General features: G+C 41.5%; 1 protein-coding gene and 1 non-coding gene across 2 annotated transcripts in view; both read right to left on the minus strand.

Moving 5' to 3' along the window:
* Positions 1-3,949: 3,949 nt before the first annotated feature.
* The window catches only part of dcps (decapping enzyme, scavenger), a 55,132-nt gene continuing 40,850 nt past the window's right edge, over positions 3,950-18,231 (minus strand). Inside the window, exons 4-6 of the mRNA XM_072593038.1 lie at positions 14,204-14,317; positions 11,859-11,969; positions 3,950-6,662 (exon numbers count right to left, since the gene is read on the minus strand). Coding sequence (XP_072449139.1) covers positions 6,396-6,662; positions 11,859-11,969; positions 14,204-14,317 — 492 coding nt within the window. The 3' untranslated portion in view covers positions 3,950-6,395. The remainder of the gene's footprint in view (positions 6,663-11,858; positions 11,970-14,203; positions 14,318-18,231) is intronic.
* Positions 15,060-15,243, minus strand: LOC140494280 (U2 spliceosomal RNA). Its single transcript, XR_011963925.1, has one exon. It is a non-coding gene; the product is annotated as a U2 spliceosomal RNA (small nuclear RNA).

Consider the following 18,231-nt stretch of genomic DNA (forward strand, 5'->3'; position numbering starts at 1 on the left):
ATGATCACTAAAAGAGACCTAAGGGGCAGCTCTTTCACACAGAGGGTGGGTACTGGTATGGAATGAGCTGCCTGAGGAAGTGGTGGAGGCTGGTACAATTGCAACATTTAAGAGGCATTTGGATGGGTATATGAATAGGAAGGGTTTGGAGGGATATGGGCCACGTGCTGGCAGGTGGGACTAGATTGGGTTAGGATATCTGGTTGGCATGGACGGGTTGGACTGAAGGGTCTGTTTCCACTTACAATCTGACTGCAACTTACAATCACTCGCACAGTGGGTAATTCCCAGTGTTGATTCTCAGCTAGGATCTAGAAATATCCAGTCTTGTTCCTGTCTTCCTGCCTGCAGTAACCATGCCTTGGTGTTGACCTTAATATCATAAATACATCATTTGCTGAATCATTAACATCTCCTTTTCCCTTGGCTTATTCCACGCCATGGTCAAGACAGGGTGGACATAATGTAGTTTCCGTGACAGAAAGTTATACAACCCCTAGCACAATGTGGGGGATAACTGACACCAGGACGAATGAATGTGTGAATGCTCCTTCTGTATTATTTATGAGAATGTTTCTTCCAGGCTTTTAATTGCGTTGGGCAATGTCTGCTACATTGCAGTATTGTGTATGACGATGTTGCATCCAGTTCCAAGACAATCTAAAGTTTACCTGATTCAAGTTTTTGCAAAATTAACCTCTTCAAACTAATAAAGATCACCTCGACATTTTATGTTGAATTTTGGCTATTCATATATTACAGATTAATGTCACATTGTGTTTTTAGGGTCATTTGATTTTGCACTACAGAGGATGGTCATATCCTTCATTATTTTCCATACAAATAAAGGCTAAAATATTATGGATGTGGATACTACCATTTCAGTCAAAGGAATTGCTGGATGGGCCCTGATGCAAATGTAAAAGACGGACTTCAGTTGGAGCATTCAGGGAATTAAGGGATGAATTTTGACAAAAGATGAAGGCGGTTGAAGCACCCTTTTGGGTGGCAGGGTGGCTCAGTTGTTAGCATTGCTGCCTCACAGTCCCAGGGACACAAGCTCGATCCCAGCGTCTAGTATCTATCTGAATGGCGTTTGCACATTCTCTCGGTGTTTTTGTGGATTTCCTCCAGGTGGAACAGCTGAGGTAACACTGCTCAGTGCTAGAGGGACAAACATTGAAGAGTTGAATGACCTCTTCACATCCTTGACCAGTATTCTCATAGCTAAATATTATCAAGGTCCAGGATTAGATTAGTCCTCATGCAAGTGAGGCATCATCTGTACAAGGTCAGACTTTGCTCTTTTTCTTTATAGTGACATCTGACCCATTGTCCAAAGATCTGCAATTTAGGTGGATTGGCCATTGCCCAGTGTGCAGAGATATGCAGGTTAGGTGGACTAGCTGTGGAAAATGTAGGGGCACATGGTAGTGGGTCTGTGTGGGATACTCTTGGGCGGGTTGGTGTAGTCTTGATGGGCTGAATGGTCTACTTCCACACTGCACAAATTCTATTATTTTGTCTCTTGGGCCTCTTCAGTATGTACCACGAATGGCAGACACTGATACAAACAGATTTGACTGTCTGGAATTATAATTTGCTTACCTACAGAGATGCAATTGGCAAGAAACACTTTTTAAAAACTTTCCAAAGTTAACAAGACAAACTCTAAATAAGAATATAAATCCAGTTAACCATGACACACAAACTCTGATCCATGGCTGCAGTTTCAGCACCTTAGTATCTTCATGATTGTTGCATGTGCACAGCTGAGGGAACATTGCTTAGTGCTAGAGGGACAAACATTGAAGAGTTGAATGACCTCTTCACCTCCTTGACCTGTATTCTCATAGCAAAATGTTATGAAGGTCCAGGATTAGATTAGTGCCTCATGCAAGTGAGACATCTCCCGTACAAGGTCAGTTTTTGCTCTTTCACTTTATAGTGACAGCTGAACTTCTCAACGGTGACATGTTAGTGTGTTTTGAGAAGATGTGTAGCTCAGTTTGAGGTTCTGGATGTAGGTTTGCTCGCTGAGCAGGAAGGTTCACCATTCCAGGTAACATCTTCAGTGAGCCTCCAGATGAAGCACGCGTGGTGTAGCCTGCTTTATATGTTTGGATTTCCTTGGATTGGCGACATCATTTCCTGTGGTGACATCATTTCCGGTACTTTTTCTCAGGGGAGGTAAATGGAATCCAAGTCAACCAACACTTACCAACAAGTGGCGATAGACCTGACCCCAATAACTAGAGAACCAAATCACAGCCTGACTCAAAAAACTTCAGAAATCCGGAGAAATAAATAAGGCTGACTTCCAAAAATGAAACCAGATGGATCCAACAGCACACTTCTACAGATTACCCAAAATTCACATATCAGCAGCAGCACACCCCACACCCCCCACCACCCCAGTCTCACTCCCTGGAACACCAACTTACAGGTTGGCCAAGGAGCTACACCAAAGACTGAAACACTTAGTAGAATACTCACGCAACTCCATCCAAGAATTCCTGAAGACCATCAAGATACAAGAGGATGAAATAACGGTCTCCTTTGATGTAACAGCCTGTTCACATCCATCAACAGCAACCTGGCCAAGGAAACACTGACTACACTATTTGAAGACCCAAATACACATGTACCAAACACCATCAACTTCATCAGCAAGGACAGTATCATCAAACTCGTGGACCTATGTCTTACCACCCACTTTACCTTCAACAACAAAACCTACAGACAATCCAACGTAATACCCATGGGATCTCTGATTTCAGGGTTCTTAGCAGAGGCAGTAATGCAGAGACTCAAACAAACAGCTCTGCCAACCATTCAACCCAAACTTTGGGTCTGGTACACTTTTGTCATCATAAACGATACAAATTAGAGGAAAACTTCAAGACCATCAATAATACCCTTATTGGCATAAAATTCACTTAAGAGGAGGAAAACAACAACAAACTGCCATTCCTAGATGTCTCAGTAGAGCGAGCAGACAATGGGGAACTTCAAACCAGTGTCTACAGGAAAACAACACATCCGGACCAAATATTGAACTACAGAAGCAATCATCCTAACATCCAGAAACAAAGCTGCATTAGGATATTATTTCAACAAGTCAACACACGCTGCAGCACAGAGGAACTACACAGAGCAGAGGAAAATCACCTATACCGTGTATTCAAAAAGAACAGGTACCCAATGAACACAGTCCACCAACTTCACAACAAACCCAAACAAGCAAACAAAACATGTCCAGAAATCCTAGCCACTCTCCCCTACGTCAAATACATCTCGGGAATGACTGCCAGAATACTCAGACCCCTTGGTATCATGGTAGCCCACAAACCCACCAACACACTAAAGCAGCAGCTAATGAATTTGAAAGACCCCTTACAGACAAGCAAAACTAATGTCACTACAAAATACCGTGCAAGGACTGTAACAAACACTACTTTAGGCAAACAGGTAAAAAAAACTAGCCACCAGGAAACATGAACATCAACTAACCACAAAAACACATGACCCACTCTCACTGGTACCCTTACATACAGATGAGGAAGGGCACCACTTCGACTGGGAGAACACATCCATCCTAGGACAAGTCAAACAGAGACACACACAAGAATTCTGAGAAGCATGGCATTCCAACTGGAACTCACATTGACTTGGATCCCACTTACCACCCCATGAGAAAAAGAACAGGAAATGACATCACCACAGGAAATGGCATCACCAACCCAAGGAAGCCCAAACATATAAATAGAAAATGGACTACACTACCAGTGTTTCATCTGAAGGCTCACTGAGGATGTTACCTAGCATGGCAATGAAGTGTCTGAAAAACGAACCTTCCAGCTCAGCGAGCATACACTATAGGTAATTAGATAGCAGATGTATTGCAGCAAGGCAGAGTGGTAGTTATGAAGGAAATACACAAGTGGACTTATTTGTTCAAAAAATGTTTATTGATACTTAAACTTTCTATAAAGCTGCATTTAAAAAATTAAAATTGTCAATATCAAAAAGTTCCCATTCTGATTGTATTAATTTATAACACACCATCTAAGATTCTTGCAAGCAACTCAATTTGGGCTTTGGTGGAGGAAAAGGCAGGACAGATCTGGACAGTATTCCACTCGGTAAATGCTCTTCTCAGCCTTGGAGAGCAGGAGGTCTCCATGCAGGGTTTGCTTCCTACTATCTGGAACATCCACATTCTGAGGCAGATGGGAAATTGGGATCTAGATTAAATTCCCATCAGTATGGAAACAGGCCCTTCGGCCTGACAAGTCCATATCGACCCTCCCACCCAGACCCATTCTGCTATCTTATATTTACCCCTGACTAATGCACTTAACACTCTGGGCAATTTAGCATGGCCAATTCACCTAACCTGCACATCTTTGGATTGTGGGAGAAAACCGGAACACCTGGGGGAAACCCATGCAGATATGGGGAGAGTGTGCAAACTTCACACAGACAGCTGCCTGAGGCTGGATTCGAACTTGGGTCCCTGGCGCTGTGAGGCTAACCACTGAGCCACCATGCCGCCCCAGTCTACAAGTGACCCGAGGGAAGAAAGAAAGCTGACCTTGGTCCTTAGTCCTGATATCTATCAAATTACCCTGTCAGGAAATGCATGTCTGTGGATCATGTGAGAATCTGGCTTTTTATTCCTTTCTATTGATTTACTCATCAACACACACTGTGTTGGGTCACACACCATTGAAGTACAGGAAAGTACATTGGTCACAGTACCCCATCCAAAGGAAACATCTTCTGGGCATGTGAAAACAGAAGAAAACAAGACTGCCAAATAAGGGAATCACAGATTCTCAGCTGGCATGTTGAATCTCTTTCTAATCTATTCTGAAAATTGAACCCCATGTCCCCCCTGATTGGCATACACCGGGCAATTCCCCCATTGAGTCAGCTGGAAGTCAATGGTTTCTCCATTGGAAAGGGGGCTTCCCGTTTTCAATAGAAAGTCATTCTGCAGCAAACCCCAGGGAACAGTGTAAGAGTCAGTTACCAGGGTGAGCTGCTGACACCACCAGAGGATACAATCTACCTTATTATGAAGTAACGGTGAACATTTTAACTCCCATTTCTCTTCCTACTTTGTACCCAAGTTTTTTTTTGTACCTAGGTACCTAAGATGGCACTATGATGGCAACATTATAATCCTTTCACTATACTTCTGTACTTGAGTAAACGTGACACTAAACTTGAAACCTAAAATCTAGAGTAACAAGCCTCCGCAACAGTTTCTAAGTCTCCTAGTGTGAGAGATACATATTGGGAGATGTCACAACTACAGGGTGCTGGGGGAGGAGGCAGAAGCTGCATCACCTTGGTGAAGGAGGAAAAAAACAAATGAAGCTCTCACTCCCATCCTGAGGAAGTATGGACTTTGTCTGAAGGCCTGAGAAGGGGGGTGACATCCCCTTGACTGACTAGCACAGCATCACTTACATATTGGTTTGCATGTGAAAAATGGCCAAGTGCCGAAACTATTTGTAGAATATTTCCCAGCAAAACGCAGGAATTCAGAAGGGAGGGAGAAGGGATACATAGAATTACTATACTACTACAGAAACTGTTAACAATTTCTTTATAAACAAGCTCATGGATCTTTTTTTCCTTGAACAGGAAGCAGGAAACCCTCCATGACAGGAAAATGAACATCAAAAATGTGGATTCACCCACACAAAAGGAAACATATGCTGAGTGGGTTACCCGGATTTAGAAGCATGAATAGTGGGGATAGCTCTATTAAGCAGCCCTCACCCAGCATAACCCCTGCTTCTTCAGGACAAAGACTTCCATGTATTTCTGCATGAGCAAACCAGAATACAATTTTGATTTAACAATCTTGGCTGGGTTTTGCGTCAGTTTACGAATGCCTGCAGGGTCCCCCCTCTGCTGACTCTATCCTTGCCAACTTCTATATAAAGAACACCATAATGGAGATCTGAAAGTCATGCCTAATTGCACAGACAAAACAAATTTACTTCTGTTTTTCTTAAAACCACCCTTGGATTTTACTCTGCTCTCTCTAATTTATAGCAAGGAACATTTTAATGCCATAGCAACGACATTGATTTTGTTAAAAATGAACCTTTTGAAGATCTGTGTTCTGAATGAATGGAGGTCAGACTGACTGTCTGTTCACTGAAAGAGCTTTCTGTCTCTAATGTTGATGCTTCTAAAGCTGTGTAATTCAGCTCAACAACTCAGCTCAACGTGTGTGTGTGTGTGTGTGTGTGTGTGTGTGTGAGAGTGAGAGAGAGAGAGAGAGAGAGAGAGAGAGAATGCAAGTGAAAGAGAAGGATAGATTCTAGGCTGATACTATTCAAAGGACAGTGTGTGAACAAGTAATTTCTCTGCTACATCCTTCCAGCCTCTTTGAACCGTTGTAGAAGTGGGTCATCAGCCTTCAAGGCATAAGTTAAAGTTCGCTTCTGGTAGTACTCTGGGTCAGTTTGTAGGTTCTCTATGACACTGGAAAGTAGATGCGCACGTTCCACCATGGTTCCTGGAGCATCATAGCTAACAGCAGTGAAGTGAATGTGAAGGTGATAGTAGGAGGGCTGATAATGAAAGTAAATCCTCAGTTGGCTTCCGGGAATATTATAACGCTTGGAGATGGCAACCTGGAGGATCAAAAAAAACCAAGAGTTATAGAACTGATTCCTTAAAGATACTTTGGTATGTAAGTTAAGATTATCCAAATTTGTATATTTTTTATGGGATGCGTACATCACTGGCAAGGCCAGCATTGCTGCCCATCCTTAATTTCCAAAAAAACTAAATGGCCATTTTAGAGAAAACCTAGAAGTTAACCACGATACTGGGAGCTGATTCAGACTTACACATAGTTTTGATTGGGTAAGGGTGCCAGATTTCTCCCCTAAAGAAAGTCAAAATTGAGTTTTGAGAAGATTTGTAGCTCAGATTGAGGTTCTAGATGTAAGTTTGATTGGTGAGTTGGAAGGTTCATTTTAAGACATTTGTCACCATATTCGTAGTGAAGCACTGGTGTTACGTCCTGCTTTCTATTTATGTGTTCAGGTTTCCTTGGGTTGGTGATGCCATTTCCTGGGTTGGTGATGTCATTTCCTGTATTGGCGATGCCATCATCTGTTCTTTTTCTCAGAGGGTGGTAGAAGGCGTCCACATCAATATGATTGTTGATAAGAGTTCCAGTTGGATTGCCATGCTTGGAATTCTCGTGCGTGTCTCTGCTTGGCTTGGCCTAAGATGGATGTGTTGTCCCAGTCAAAGTGGTATCCTTCCTCATCTGTATATAAGGATACTAATGAGAGTGAGTCATGTCTTTTTGTGGCCAGCTGATGTCCATGTATCCTGGTGGCTAGTTTTCTGCCTGTTTGTCCAATGTAGTGTTTGATACAGTTCTTGAAAGATGTTTTGTAAAGGACGTCTGTTTTGTTGTTACCTGTATGGGGTCGTTTAAGTTCATTAGCTGCTGTTTTAGTGTATTGGTGGGTTTGTGGGCTACCATGAAGCCAAGGGGTCCGAATAGTCTGGCAGTCATTTCCGAGATGTCTTTGATGTAGGGGAGAGTGGCTAGGGTTTCTTGCTGAGAAATCAGTGAACTGTGTTCATTTGGTACCCATTCTTTTTGAATATGTTGTATAGGTGATTTTACTCTGCATTGCAGTATGTGGTAACTGGTTGAAATAATGTTCTGACGCAGCTTTGTTTGTGGGTGTTGGGTTGATTGCTTCTGTAGTTCAGTATTTGGTCTGTATGTGTTGGTTTTTTTCTGTAGATAGTGGTTTAAAGTTCTCCATTGACTTGGGAATTGACCAGTCAATGGGGAACATCAAAACAGCGTCTACAGGAAAACAACACATACGGACCAAATACTGAACTACAGAAGCAATCAACCTAACACCCACAAACAAAGCGGCATTAGAACAGTATTTCAATGAGCCACCACACACTGCAGCACAGAGGAACTACAAAGTGCAGAGGAAAATCACCTATACCGTGTATTCAAAAAAGATGGGTACCCAATGAACACAGTCCACCGATTTCTCAGCAACAAACCTAAACAAGCAGACAAAACACATCCAGAAACCCTAGCCACTCTCCCCTACATCAAAGACATCTTGGAAACGACTACCAGATTACTCAGACCCCTTGGCATCATGGCAGCCCACAAACCTACCAACACACTAAAACAGCAGCAAATGAACTTAAAAGATCCTATATAGACAACAAACAAAATGAATGTCATTTACAAAATACTTTGCAAGAACTGTATCAAACATTATATCGATCAAACAGGCAGAAAACTAGCCACCAGGATACATGGTCATCAACTAGTCACAAAAAAACATGATGCACTATGACTAGTATCTTTACATACAGATGAGGAGGGAGACCACTTTGACTGACAACACATCCGTCCTAGGACAAGCCAAACAGAGACACACATAAGAATTCCTAAAAGCATAGCATTCCAACTGGAACTCCATCAACAAGCATATTGATTTGGATGCCATCTACTACCCTCAGAGAAAAAGAACAGGACATGACATCACCAACACAGGAAATGACATCACCACCCCAAGAAAACGTAAACATATAAATAGGAAGCAGGACACAAAACCAATGCTTCACCGGAGGCTCTCTGATGATGTTACCCAGTGTGGTGACGAAACGTCCAAACATGAACCTTCCAGCTCAGTGAGCAAACTTATATCCAGAATGTTAAAACCTTACAGCACAGAAGCAGGTGCGAGGTCCCCATGCTTGATTTGACATAGCTGTTCAGTATTTAATTAATATGTTTAACATTAATTCCCAGAGCCACCCATTTCCTAATCAACAAGAAGTTGCTTCTTACCCTTCAATTTACAACTGCCTCGTTCTAATGGCCCAAAATAACTTGAAGAACTTTGAAGTGGTAAACTGTGGGGAGAAAACGATCTCAGCTATTCTATGTGTTAACACTCCCGTTTCGCATCCTCATCCTGCGACTATGACAATGTCATTAGTGTTCATGCTTCGCAGGATGGAAAAACCTGCAATACTCTTCCTTTTCATTTTAAATCCTCCACATTTTGCTAAAAGGTGGAGCCACAGATGAATCAGAGTTGGCTCGAAGTGTACACTGCGTCATCGTGTCTGGTTGGACTTGGTCGGGGTCAGCTTTTGGATACTGTACAGGAGGAAGGGTTGGGGGCGGGTTGATTGAGTAATGGGGGATGGGCTGTGGCATGGAGTCATGTAGGTTTTGTGGGACAGTGGGGGATTGGTGTGAGTGATTGCAGGTCAGGGTCTCAGTTTTCTAGTACCCAAGAATTACAGCAGGTTATTCCTCTAACCTTCCGTGGCTAACTATTCAGCTAAGGGATTCAGCACCCTCTGAAGTCTCCAAATCTAACTCATAATCAGGGGTTCTTTATTGACAATTCCAAATATCTGGTAAATGCCCATCAGGCATCCTTCCTGGCAATTTCCGTATAGTTAGAAATTTAGGTGTCTAAAATCCTAATGCCTCGCTTTCAGGGCATGCCTGACTTCTTTTTCAGCCAGCAGCACTGTGGCCTAGTGCTCTCTAATGTATTTAATCATTTTAAAAATCAAAACAAAAACCTTGCTTTCAGCTCAAAAATGATTGTAGCTGGTCTTCCTGTATCATTCAATCGGCTTTTCAATTATAGAAGCTCCAGTGTGGAAGTAGGCCTTTCGGCCCATCAAATCCATACCAATCCTCCAAAGAGCAGCACACCCAGACCCACTTCTCTGCCTTATCCCTGTAATCCTAAATTTCCCATTGCTAAGCCACCTAACCTACATATTCCTCGACATACTGGGCAATTTAGCATGGCCAATCAATCCATCTAATCTATACATTTTTAGACTTTGGAAGGAAACTACAGCAACAGGAGGAAACCCTTGCAGACAGAGGGAGAACGTGCAAACTCCACACCACTCCGCCTGCGGTGGCTTCAAATCTAGCTCCCTGGCACTGTGAGGCAGCAGTGCTAAATACTCAGCCACCATACTGCCCACAAACTGCAGCAAGTATATTTTTCGGAGTTGGTGTAAAATATGGTCACACATACATGAGTGAATTCCTCAGGGACAGGGTTAACTTATCCCCTCAGTAACATTTACACACACGACCCATTCACAAGATTAAGCCACAATGACCGTTAAAGAGAAGAAAGGGACAGTGGATTTTGGCTGTTTTTCCAAAACTGGCTGAGCATGAGCCAGAGCAAAATTACCAGAAATTGAACACAATATAAAGGAACGTGTTGACAGCATGGAGAGTGGGATCAGTTTTTGGACTGCTCTAACCCATAGCTGTCACAGACATAACATGCATAATGACTTTGTCTGAGCTGTAAACCTCAGTAGTTTAATTCTCTACATGGATCTCATGTAGCCAGCTGCAAGCTGAAAGCTGGCTGATAAATTCTAACAGCATCAGCCATACATTGATCAGACAACAACATGAATTACGCAGGATATATAACACAGAAATAGTCCATTCAATCCAATCAATCCATGTTCTACTCCAAGTTCATCCTCTTTAATAAATCCACAACTGTAGCTCTCTGCTCCCTTGTCCTTCAACTGCTGTGTAGCTTTTCTTGAAATTAATCTACACTGTTCACTTCAACAACTAACTGGATGAACAGGTTTCTTTTTATATCCCTATATATATATATATATATTATATATATTCTTACATTCAAGGCCAATAAGTAACACTCTTTTCCATCTTATTAAAATAATTGTATAACTTTAAACAGTCTTACTATGTCACCCCTCAGCCTTCTTTACTTCCCCAAGAAAGCAAAATTGAGCAGTCAAATCCTTTCTCATTTACAGTACCTTCACCATAATAAAATGTTTCAGAAGTGTCAAGCAACGAAGACAAGTTCATCACGGAGAAAGGGGTGAAGGAAAAACTTAAAGGAGGAAAATAAGGAAGAGAGGCAAACAGAAATAAGGAGAAAATTTTACATTAGGGTATTTTTTAAAATTCATTCATGGGATAAGGGTAGCACTGGCTAGGCCAACTGCATTGCTGTGGGTCTGAAGTCATATGTAGTCCAGATCAGGTGAGCATGGCACAAATTTCCTTCCCTAAAGGACATTAGTGAACCAGATGGTTTTTTGCTCCCCACAATTGATAATGGTTTCATGGTCATCGTTAGAATCGTAATTCCACATTTTATTGAATTCAAATTCCTCCCTCTGCTGTGGCAGGATTCAAACCTGGGTGCCCGGAACATTACCTGGTTCTCTGGATTAACAGTGCAGCAATAACACCACTAGGCTGTTGCCTCCAAATAAAGCTGAAGCCATAGCCACCAGTGATGTAGGGAGTAAAATTGTGAATGCTCAATTGGGCAGAAGGCTAGAGGTGAATACAGACGTAGGAAGAAGTAAGGTCAAGATTAGATAGCCATTGGAAAACAATGCTGAGAATTTTGAAATCAAGATGTTGCTTATCTAGGAACCAATGTAGATCAGCAAACACAGAGAGGGTTGGTGACAGGGTTGATGCAAGTTAAAACATAGGCAGTCAAGTTTTCAATTACATCATGTTTGTGGAGCATCACATGTGGGAAACCAGCCAGTGGCAAATTGGAATGATTATATCTTGAAGTATCGAAGGCATGGATGAGGGTTTCAGCAATATGTAAGCTGAGGCAAGGTTGGAGTTGGGTGATGTTACTGGGGTAGAAACAGCTGGTGTCAGAGACTGTACGAATGATTGAAGAAGGTCCATCCTATGATCAAACATAACAACAAGATAATGGATGGTCTGGTTCAGCCTCAGACACTTTCACACTCACCTGTCCTTCCTGCAATATATTCTGCAACATTGACAGGTGTTCTCCTGTTAGGTCCCGCAGGGACTTCAGCCCACGCCGTTGGCAAATAGCAATCAGGTACAGGTCATCCACCTACAGTACACAACAGAATTGGTGAATAGATTTCATAACATGTATGGCAGACAACTACTTTAGTTACTCATCACTTACAGGTTCTCCATAAAAACTGATCATTGTCACCCTGGAATGCAGCGATAATCCTTGGCTTTGTTTCCTTATTACCATCTGCAAGCTGACATCTTCAAACTTCTGTCCCATCCCCTCACCTTCAACAGGAAGTACAAGGATCACCTGAAGCTCTATCACTGACATTGAGAGCTTTCTTCTGTCTGAGTGGGCCAAACTTTCCCTAATATTCACTCTAATATTGCATTCTTCTCTAGCTTCTCTCCTATTGTGCTGACTTCCTGTACAAATTCATTTGTCCATGACACCAACTTCCTGTTTCTCAACCCTAGACTCACTGAGCTCATCAGTGACCCAGCTTAATCCAACTGACCACTTAATTTCCATTTCTGACCCTATAAACCCCAATATTGTTAATAGTTCTCAAGTATTGTTGCTCTTTCCTTGAAACCTTTCATCATCATCCACTCCTCAAAAAACTCACTTTTAGTCATAGGAGACTATACCACAGACAAAAGCACTTCAACCCATCTAAATCAAGAACATAACTATTCTAATCTCATTTACCAGCACTTGGCCCATAGCCTTGTGCACACCTAAATACTTAAATGTTAACAGGGTTTCTGCCCCTACCAATCTGCAAGTGACAGAATTCAGATTTTCATTTTTCTCTGGGTGACATACTTTTTTCCCTATATCCATCTAAACCTCCTGGTCTGTATACTAAATCTATGCCCCAATCATTGATCTCTCCATCAAGGAGAAAGCTCCTTTCCTGTCTATCCTATCTATATATAATTTTATACGTCTCAATCACGTCGCCCCCTCAGTCTCCTTTCTCCAATCTCTCTTCACAGATAAAACAGTTCAGCCCAAGCAACATTTTAGTAAATCTCCTCTTGACACCTCTGAAATCTAAACAATAGCCTATTTCCAAACCCTCTTTCTTCACTAAAGTCCTTGAATGTGCTTTTTCCAAGTCAGTCTCCATCCATGCTATAACTGAACGGCTCTTATTAAAGACATAAATGACATTCTATATGACTCGGTAATGGCAAACTATCCATTCTTTTTCTTCAGTCAGTGGCCTTTGACATCACCATCTTCTTTCAATTCCAATCCCCAACATTAAGCTGGACGGAACTCAGCTCACCCAGAGGAAATTTGGAAAGTTTTTTTTTCCTGCTTCTACAAGTGTGCCAGTGGAGTCCTCTGGTTGTAAAGCCTTTCTCCTTTCACAAATTACTAGTCTTCTGGACTACCCAGCAGGCTGATCCTATACCTTGTACTTAACCTTTGCTTCCGAGCTGTTCATTTCCACAACATCTCCCAGATCACACAAGCATTTCTTGGAATCTAATAACATCATATCATGAAACCCTCTTTCAAAATACTCTGCAGTCCACTTTGCTTTTAAAGGGACTTTACACAAAAACTGTTTTTATTCGCTGGATATGAGTGACACTCTTTAGGTTGGCATTTATTGCCTATTTTCTAATTGTTCAGAGGGCAGCTAAGAGTCAACCAGATTTCTGTGGGACTGGAGCTACATGGAGACAGATTTCCTTCCCTAAAGGACATCAGTGAAACAGATGAGTTTTTATAACAACCAACAGTACATGTCTGGTCATCATTAGGGTCAGGTTTTAATTCCAAGTATTTACTAAATTCAATTTCCACCATCTGCCATGTAATACATGTTTCTAAAACATTAGCCTGGGCTTCTGGATCAACAGTGACACTACCAATACATCTCCAAATGAAGTTATTCCCAGCACACGGATCATCGCAGTGGTATTTTAGAAGGGAGCCAGCAACATCTGGGCCCAGGATAAGATACAAATGTTTTTCTGCACAAACATGAGTATTTGTAGTTTACATAAAAAAAACTTCAACAGAACTTTCAGCTTTGTTGACTGTTGTTGGGAACAACAAATGCAGCAAAGTTAGAGTGATAGCTTATCCATATCATTCCCATGAGATTTTAAATTAAAGTTACTTCTTTGCTGCTGGTTCAGGACTGCTCCATGTAAAAGTGGATGGTCATCTCCACAAGAACGAAAGTGATTCAAGAAGATGACTCTCACCTGTTCATGGTAACTAGGGCTGGACAATGAATGTGGCCTTGCCAGTTCACACATCCCAGAAGGAACAAACGGACTCCTCATACACAATCCTACCTGCTTCTGATTCCATTTTAAGTCTGGGATCAGGAGAAAACCATCTTGTGGATCTGGATTTTCATAAATTATATGGTCAGCTTCTGCCTTCTTTTCCAGAATGTTATACACCCACTGAAAGAAAGCACATAAATCAATGTGGGAGACCTCAGGAAACTTGAAAAAGATCAACAGAAACCATTATACATTACAATGCTAGGAAAACCCCTGAATGATATTATGACACGGGAGGGGAAAAAGGGAACTGTAGCTTGTTTTTGACTAAAAAACATTTACTTAACCACATCTATCTCCAGAGAATAAACCAAGTAAGTGAAAGAGATCTTTGCTCTTCAAATTGTTTTTGAATCCAAACTGTCACAATCACCAAGTAATCTACCATCAAAATTAGGGTGCTGACCTTTTGTATACTACAATGCAAAATGAACCGCACGTGCAATATCTCTTGCATATGCAGGAGGGAGCCATTTGGTGCATCTGCAATTGCTCTTCAATTCATGCACTTCACAAGCAAGCCATTTTGCACATATCAGCATTTTAAAAGCTGCCAGCACTTTTAAAACTTAATCAGAAAATCAGTTCCTTTGGTTCATGGGTTTTTGGATCACCTGAGTATTCTTAATGGAGGGAAGTCGGAAACGGTGAAGCATGCTCAACTAATGGATCTCAATTGCATTTAAAACCAGACAGACTGCCAGGTCACATGTGTGCCACTCTTCACCAGATCTTTCTCCATTTGATGCCCCTCGAGGACTAGAAACACAAAACTAGTAGAAACATTTTCTTAAAATTAAATGCAGATGCTGGAGATTTGAAACAAACAAAAACAGAAATTGCTGGAGAAACTCAGATCTGTAGAGAGAAAACTGTTAATGTTTTGAGTCCTATGACCCTTCTTCAGAACAGGGTCTTCTGAAGTCTCCTAACCATGTCCTTGTTCGAAAAATCAATTTAATATGATCCCCAATTAAGGGATGTATCAGATATTACACTGATAAGAAAATACTGACTGGATCTTAGCCAAAAGATGGTGAAGCACTAATAATGTCCATCTATGCTGTAACTGTACTATGAGCCTGATTCTATAATGTTTCTGATACCACTGTGCAATCATTAATACTTCACTTTTTAAAATGGTTGCACAATGCTAATGACCTTCATCCTCTCTCAAACACAATAATTTAGGTTTAAAATTAGCTTCTTCATTTCCAAAAAGAGCAAATGTATTAATGCTTTACAGACCAGGAAGGTCAGAGCTTCAATCTCTGAACTGCCAAGGCTGTCATTGAATATTCTGCAATGATTCTCACTCATATTGACAATCCAACAACACATCCGTTTCCCCAAAAAATGAGTGTGCGTAGACTTTAAGTAAATATTGAATCAAGATGGATAGCTGTTTCCCTTTAATATAAGAGGATGATGCAAGAGAAGAGGTGTGAGCAGTTGCCCATGGCCTTAAGGCAGCATGACATTGAGAGCATGGCCCTCAGAAGCTGGACCAAAACCAAGGTCAACAGGGGTTAAAAGGAAATTATTGGCAGCTTCACCTAATAAAAATATTATATATTCTGTCATCTGCCTCCCCCATAATTTTCTTTCCAGGTACCAGGTGAAGGTTTTAATGTAGACCGACACTTTAACACTTGACACAAAATGAAGTTAGCATGGTCATTAGAGGTTACCTCATGCAACATAAGGACAATAGCTGTGATGAATCACCTTCAGCTGCATTAGATCTTACCCATCATCATAAGATTTGAGAGGGTTTGATCATGAACAACTTCACCATGTTCAGCTCCAATTTTAAACCCTCTGATAAGGAGATGTCCCACTGCAATCTAAAACAAGTGTTGGACAACATCCAGACTTAAGGTGATAAAAAACAAGCAACGTAAGTATCAGGCAATCATATCCAACAGGAAATGACTGATCCATCTCACCCTATCGGACAGCAACACCTTTATCACCAGGTTCCCACATAACTTCCTTGAACCTTAAGTGAACAAACCATATCAATGTTGTGATTGAAAGGCATGAAGTTTCTCCATCAGTTAGAAGTCAACACAGTTGTGAGGGAATGTCAGCTCCTTCCCTGGATGACTGCAGTAGCTGTAAACACACAGGTCCCTCAAAAGCACTGAACACTACTCAGGACAACCTTCCGGACCAGGATCCTTGTCAATGGAGCCCACATCCATCGGCTGCAATGTTTTTGTCGAAAATAGCTCCTGGTGTTGGGATGAACTTTATCATCTCTAAACTCCCCCTTAAGTCACGTACAAACCTGATGGACAGATATTCTACTGTACTTTCACTGAGTTATGCACCTTGAAGGCTTCCCTACATCATACACACCCTGAGAACAGACTCTTTTTTTCCAATTTCGTCACCTGGCAGTACTCAGAGGTAAGGAAACTATAGGAAAGTGTCTGTGGAGAGAAAGCTAAATTAATATTTTGGGTCCAGTGACCCTTCTTCAAAAGTGAAGAATGAGCACTAGACCCAAAACATTAACTCTGCTTTCCCCCCACAGATACCACTACATCTGCTGAGTTCCTCAAGCAATTTTAATTTTTGCTTCTGATTACCAGCATTTGCAATCCTTCGGTTTTTTTTGTTTATGAATGGGAAAGAATCGTTGCTTATGAAAAGCCGTGGAGCGATGCTGATGCAACTGCTATTGTGTCGGTCTACATTAAAACCTTCACCTGGTACCTGGAAAGAAAATTATGGGGGAGGCAGATGACAGATTATATAATTTTTTTATTAGGTGAAGCTGCCAAAACATTATCAGCATGTGATAGACCAGCACTGGAAATCATTTACAGTCAACATTCTGAACGCGATTCAGTTTTAGTCTCTGCCAGGTGCTAATCCGAACTACAGTAAGATTCAGCTCCAAAGCTTGGACATTTAATCAGTAACTTCAACAAAACATATCCAACATGTAAATGCAGCACACCTACAACATGCATTCAATCTATCATAGGTAGGAGTTATGTTTCTTGACCAGTGTCTCAATGGCCTGTACTAACATTTGGGGATTTGACTTCAACCCCCTCACAGCAGCTAGCAAACTTAAACACAGCTAATTCCAAAAATTCTGGAACAAAAATGTATCTAAAATTAAGGTCTCAGTAATGGTGAGCGAGAGACTGTTGGGTTGCTGTAAAACATGATCTTGCACACTAACAATTTGCATTTATCTCCCACTTAGTACAGAAAAAAAATCCCTAGGTCAGTCAGACAGTCATTTAGACAGTCAGAAACGTTTTCCCCGGGTACAACAGAGTGTTACAAGGGGACATAAATTTAAGGTGAAGGGTGGAAGGTATAGGGGGGATGTCAGGGGTAGGTTCTTTACCCAGAGAGTGGTGGGGGCATGGAATGCGCTGCCTGTGGGAGTGGCAGAGTCAGAATCATTGGCGACCTTTAAGCGGCAATTGGATAGGTACATGGATGGATGCTTAAGCTAGGACAAATGTTCGGCACAACATCGTGGGCCGAAGGGCCTGTTCTGTGCTGTATTGTTCTATGTTCTATGTAGGTGCTCCACAAAACCAAAATGAAAAATAACTGAACATGGAAGAATGAGATGAGGAGGGCCAATTAAAATATTCCAACGACGTGGGCTATAAGAAAGGTTTTAGCTCAAAGGCAGAGTGAGCTGTGAAGGGAATTCTAGTCTTTATAGTGGGAGAAATGTGCATATAGAAATTCAACTCCGTGTTAAATAAGTTTAACAGCTTTCAAATAATCTGTTTTGACTTGATATAATGACTGGGTGGATAACAGGATCAATGGCAAGGTTGTGGAGTTTGTAATTAAGGCTAAGACATTAGCCTTTAATGTTTCACTTAAGGAAATTGAGGTTTACTCTAACAGCCAAAGTAAGAACAAAAGTCATGGGGTAATGCTAGCTGTTGTTTAAACCACTAATTAGGTCCAGGAAGATTACTGCATCGAGCTCTGATGAAGGGTGTGATAAAGGAAGGATGTGACTGAATTAGAGAGAGTGGATAAAG

Source organism: Chiloscyllium punctatum, chromosome 23, assembly GCF_047496795.1.
Source record: "Chiloscyllium punctatum isolate Juve2018m chromosome 23, sChiPun1.3, whole genome shotgun sequence".
NCBI classification, from domain to species: Eukaryota; Metazoa; Chordata; class Chondrichthyes; order Orectolobiformes; family Hemiscylliidae; genus Chiloscyllium; species Chiloscyllium punctatum.